We start from the raw sequence: 4,974 nt of genomic DNA on the forward strand, positions 1-4,974 counted from the left end.
CTTTTGTCAGTTACTTAACTTTCTTGTTTGCTTCTGGGGAACAAAACTAATGTTCTTGAGTCAATTTCTCTCGAGGCTTGTTTATTTATCCAAAATTGTCAAAAAGCCATGACTAATCAATTTTGCAACGCAAACACTGCATAACTATTTTATAACCCATATTTCCATAAAGTTAAACTGGGTTAATTTCATGCGCAAACATAGCAGAAATGTTGAACCATTTGAGGCAACCACTTGACACAAATAATTGAAATATTGTACGAATAATTTATCATTATAGCATGAAAAAAGAAGAGGGAAATTCTGGCATCCCTTTTAGGTTAACATCATACCATACAATGTTTCATGGGGAAAAAAATACAAAAATGCATCACTTGGACTCTGTTTGAAGATACATATGAGCAACAAGTGCATTTTTCAGTGCAAATGGGGTGGAAACGCAGACAGTTCTCAGACAGAGACTATTTCAAACCATATCGTGAGCACTGTTACCACAATCTTACAAAAAAAAAACCACAAGGACAGTTTTAAGAGTCCCACCATGACCACGCACTAATAAATGGGTCGGAAATAGAGCAAAGTTGACAAACTGTTACTTAAGTAGACATTATAATTGCTGCAAGGTGTCATTTCTATCACAAAACGACACTGCCTTGACCTGCATTCATTCCTGCGAGAACTTAATTACACCTCAGCTCTAAAATGTCAGCATTCGTGTCGTCGGGCTGCACCATGACTGTGCACTCGTAAACACAAAAACCAACGCGCTGCTATTGGCGTTTGTCAAGGATGCGCCTTGACCGCTCCTCGTCACAATATTCATGGGCAAGGCAGTCAAGGTTCAAGTCACATGATTGGTGTGCCGACCTACACGGATGGCATTTGTTCTGTTGGACCTCGTTCTTGTGTGATAACGAGCCAGACAAACAATGACTTTCTATAAACGTTACTGGTCATGTTTTTTATTTATTTTTTTCCTTCTTCTTTCTTTCCTGGAGAGCTCAGTATTGTTCTTTCGATTTGACATGTCATCATTGCTCTCCTTTTTTTATTATTATTATTTTTTTTTAATTATTATTATTTTTTTATACATATATATATATTTTTTTTTTTTGTATGTGGGTGAGTATGTGTATGTGGTCATGTTTTTTTAATGGTATGGTTAAGTTTTATTGGATGTTTAGATACATTCTTGAACGTTTATGACGTAACGTGGTGTGCCTCAAGGTTCAATTTTAGGTCCTTGATTGATTGATTATGTTGCTTCTTTTGGTGTGCGCGCCTTGGCCATCTGAGGGCAGTATAATAGGTTCACAACCAACTCAGTAAGATGCAGTAATAGTCATTTTTCACAAAGGATAAAGAATATATGCCTGTGAGTCTTGTTATGTTGTCTGTCTATATGTGTTGTTACACCCTTTGTGTTCAAATATTCATTTTATGTTTATGTTTGACTTCAACTGGGATTGGCAATAAACACCTTGAATTTTTTTTTAAATTCTTGAATAATTTTTCACAATCTGCCAAATTGCCGCTTGTTGTAAAGTTAGTAGAGCTGTCAAACGATATTTTTTTTAATCAGATTAATCACATCTTAGAATTTTGATTAATCACTTAATAAAAAAGCCATTTTTTTATCCCCCCAATTTGAAGAGCACTGGTTGCGTGTTCATTCTTTTGACATTTAATGTTATGAGGACGTCTACAACATTTTTGATCCACTGCACATGATCATCCTCTTTTTCTAATCAGTTAATTACTTGCATAATTTAAAATGGAAAAAAATGACCCCAATATTTTGACAAATATTCTCAATGTGATACGCAAACATTTATTAAATGCTTTACTTTAATGCAAGTAATTATGTTTATTGCTCAAACACAACCTGTGCTACCTTAAACATAGCCATCCGCTGTCACGCTAAAGGATAATCTATGGTCAAAATTAATAGTGCGATTAATCTGCATTAATTTATGATTAATGCGATCATTTTTGGTCATTAATTAATCAGTTCACGCTTTAACTTTGACAGCACTAAAAGTGAGCTGAGTTCACTGCCACCATAAAGCGTCAAATATCCTCAATTTTTCCTTTTGAGCTTCCAAAGTGATGTCATTCACTGGATGATGTCACTGGCCACAACATTAGGTATACCTCATCAATACAGCGGCATAAAAAATGTTTGCCTGAACAATCAATAAAATAATGCTCAGTTCTGATTGACACTCTTTAATAATATAGTATAATATGTTTATTATTGTTGTGTGCATTGCACTGCCTCACAATATAAGGTGTCCCTATTATTTTGGTTACCTTACAAACAGTCACAATTCGGAAAACGCTGTTAGAAGAATGCTAATTTCACAACCTCAATACCGCTGAGCGTTATTTTTTTTTTGTGGCCCCACAATGAAAAAGGTGTTCCTAATAAAGTGGCCTGCGCGTGTCTATCCCGCCTTGAAATGAGCGTGAGATGCTTGTGCACGATGCCCGCAATTCCCGCCGGGCTGGATGTGAACGAAGCACGGATAAATCATCACAATCATCACTATCCCCTTCATGGTGGGTCTACAGATGAGAGCGCGTTACGTAATCTTACGACTCGAGTATCCCATGCACTTTGCCCTGTCATCTAAAAAGGAGCCTTGCAACGAATGGCATGTTTCAGCAGTCACCAAGTGCACAAGCAAAGGAGGAGAGAGGGGGGGGGGTGTGGGGGGGACATAGTTGCGAATATCACCTGCCTTTAGCACTCGTATCCCGGCTGGGGCGGCGGAAGCTCCGGTGCGGCAACCGCGACTCCCGACGTGGCTGAGCCCGGCTCGGTGGAGCACCGTGTCCGGCTGCCTGTCGATGCAAGCCCCGCTGTTGTCAGGCTGGTCCTCCATCGCCATGGGTGCTCGCTATCCGCGGAGTTCGAGTGGCGTGGTGGTGGTGGTGGTGGTGGTGCTGCTGCTGATGATGATGATGGTGATGATGGCGGTAGGCGGCTGATTCCCACGGGGAGGCGCACAATTAAGGAGCCGGAGCGCCATAGTATATAGCGAGCCCCCAGGAGTCGACTTCTGCCTGGCTGCCTTGCGGGAGGGCCTCCGCTGGCGTATCAATAAACATGATGTGGGCGGGGTCTGACTGCTCATTATTCAGAAGCCGCTGCCCCTTTCGAAGGGAAAACACGCCCCCACAAACATATGGAAAGCCTCTGAGCATGTAGTCATATCCTGGATATCTAGCGGGACATGCACTAGTAGCCAGCCAGTGCGCTTTATCATCACTGTATATAAATGTAAATTAGAAATTCAGCATACTGTAGGAACTGTAATTACTATGTTTGTTTTTGTTTTTTTAAACAGAGACATAATTAAACCCACCCTACACTAAACTCTAAAATCAACTAGTAGCAAACTCTAGAAGCCTTCTGGTCCCTACAAGTAGAGCACCAAAACACTAATTAGTAGTTTTTCCTCAGCTGGTAAGGTGTAGTTGTACTGTACTGTCTGCCAAAGTTGTCCTACTAGTCTCCAGAAATGTCATGTGGTTCTACTAGTACAACTGCTTTACTAGTAGGACAAATAGCGAACTACATGGACGCTGCATCGCAAAAGGCACTAGTAGGACAACTACGTTGCTAGTGAGGCAACAATGTGCACTAGTGACAACATTCTACTTGTTTTTCTAGCACTTCACTACTAGTGTACTAGTAGCGCACATATGTTGAATAACAGTTTTCCTTCACTCGTAACATGTAGCTCTCCTACTAGTTTCAGTGCATAATTCAGTGCACTAGTAGAATGTCCATCCTGCACACATCCTGATTAATCACACGTCATATCTGTTCCAAATATACCATAAAATATAGTTTTCAAATTTCTCATACTCTTGTTAACATCAAATATGGTTACCAAATACAAATGTGGTTGCATCTTTCAGTTCATTGATTCAGCAACTTGATAGGAATTCATTCAAGTTATTTGAAGTTAAAAAGATATGCCAAAAAATTACAACAGGTGTGAAACATGAGTCATAGATTTGTGTTGATGTAATTTTTCTGCCACTATGTGGCATTAGTGTTTAATGTTGGACATGGGTGACAGGTACAGTACATTTTTCTTTGCAAACTCAGAGCAATTGTAAACATCAACGGCATTTACAATTTTAAAGCCTCTGGATCCATCGCCGTGTGCCTTTCAAAGGCGTGGCCAAGTGAATGACATCAGAAGCTAAAGTCGGTTTTGCCGGACAGTTTGTGTGTGAGCGTCTGGGTGGGAAAAGCAGTGATGTCATAGCATAGCGGGAAGATCATCAGCACCGACTCCACTTCCATCCGCATTGTTGCGATGTCATCCTGTGCTGCGAGCTGGCCAACGAGGCGGCTGTCAGCGGTAGTTCAGGGGAGCGAGTCCAAGCCAATGGAAATGAAGGCATCCCTCGTGTTTTCACTGCTGTCAAAAAGTCTGGCGTAGTTCCTAGAAAGTGAAAACCTCTCTGGGAAGGAAACGTAGAGTGATGCTGTACTGAATGCAAAAGTATACTTTGCTTTGCTATCGGCGACTGGAGCAGTAGGCTCAAAAGTTAATAACTGTTCAATGGGGTAGATGCCGCGGACTTCCGACTTTTACACATCAGCGCCGTTTCCGGCCAGCGCGTTCCAACACTCGCACCCCCGCTCATCGGCGGGAGGGCGTGTCAGCTATCTGAAAAGCTTCGGACACCGAGACAGACACTACACACTTGCAGCCTCGCACCCGTCGACGGGAACGTGCAACCGAGGGGCACAAAGGCGGAAGCGCAGCCCACACGTCGCAAACCGGAAACGAGAAAAAAAAAGTTGATGGGTGAAAACCCGGAAGTCCCGCCTCCTCCAGAGTTTGCATCTTGGGGTCAAGGAACTATTTTGAAGTGAGTTGAGGAGCTTCATTCATTCTCCCGAGCTCCACCTTACATCTACGCCAAGAAAAACAAACTTAGCTGGAC

General features: G+C 41.8%; 1 protein-coding gene across 1 annotated transcript in view; it reads right to left on the reverse strand.

Annotated features, from left to right (window-relative positions):
* phlpp2 (PH domain and leucine rich repeat protein phosphatase 2) overlaps nt 1-3,039 on the reverse strand; it is a 36,945-nt gene extending 33,906 nt beyond the window's left edge. Inside the window, exon 1 of the mRNA XM_077564239.1 lies at nt 2,745-3,039. Coding sequence (XP_077420365.1) covers nt 2,745-2,894 — 150 coding nt within the window. The 5' untranslated portion in view covers nt 2,895-3,039. The remainder of the gene's footprint in view (nt 1-2,744) is intronic.
* Between the last annotated feature and the right edge of the window lie 1,935 nt (nt 3,040-4,974).

The sequence above is a fragment of the Vanacampus margaritifer genome, chromosome 4 (assembly GCF_051991255.1).
Source record: "Vanacampus margaritifer isolate UIUO_Vmar chromosome 4, RoL_Vmar_1.0, whole genome shotgun sequence".
Lineage (NCBI taxonomy): Eukaryota > Metazoa > Chordata > Actinopteri > Syngnathiformes > Syngnathidae > Vanacampus > Vanacampus margaritifer.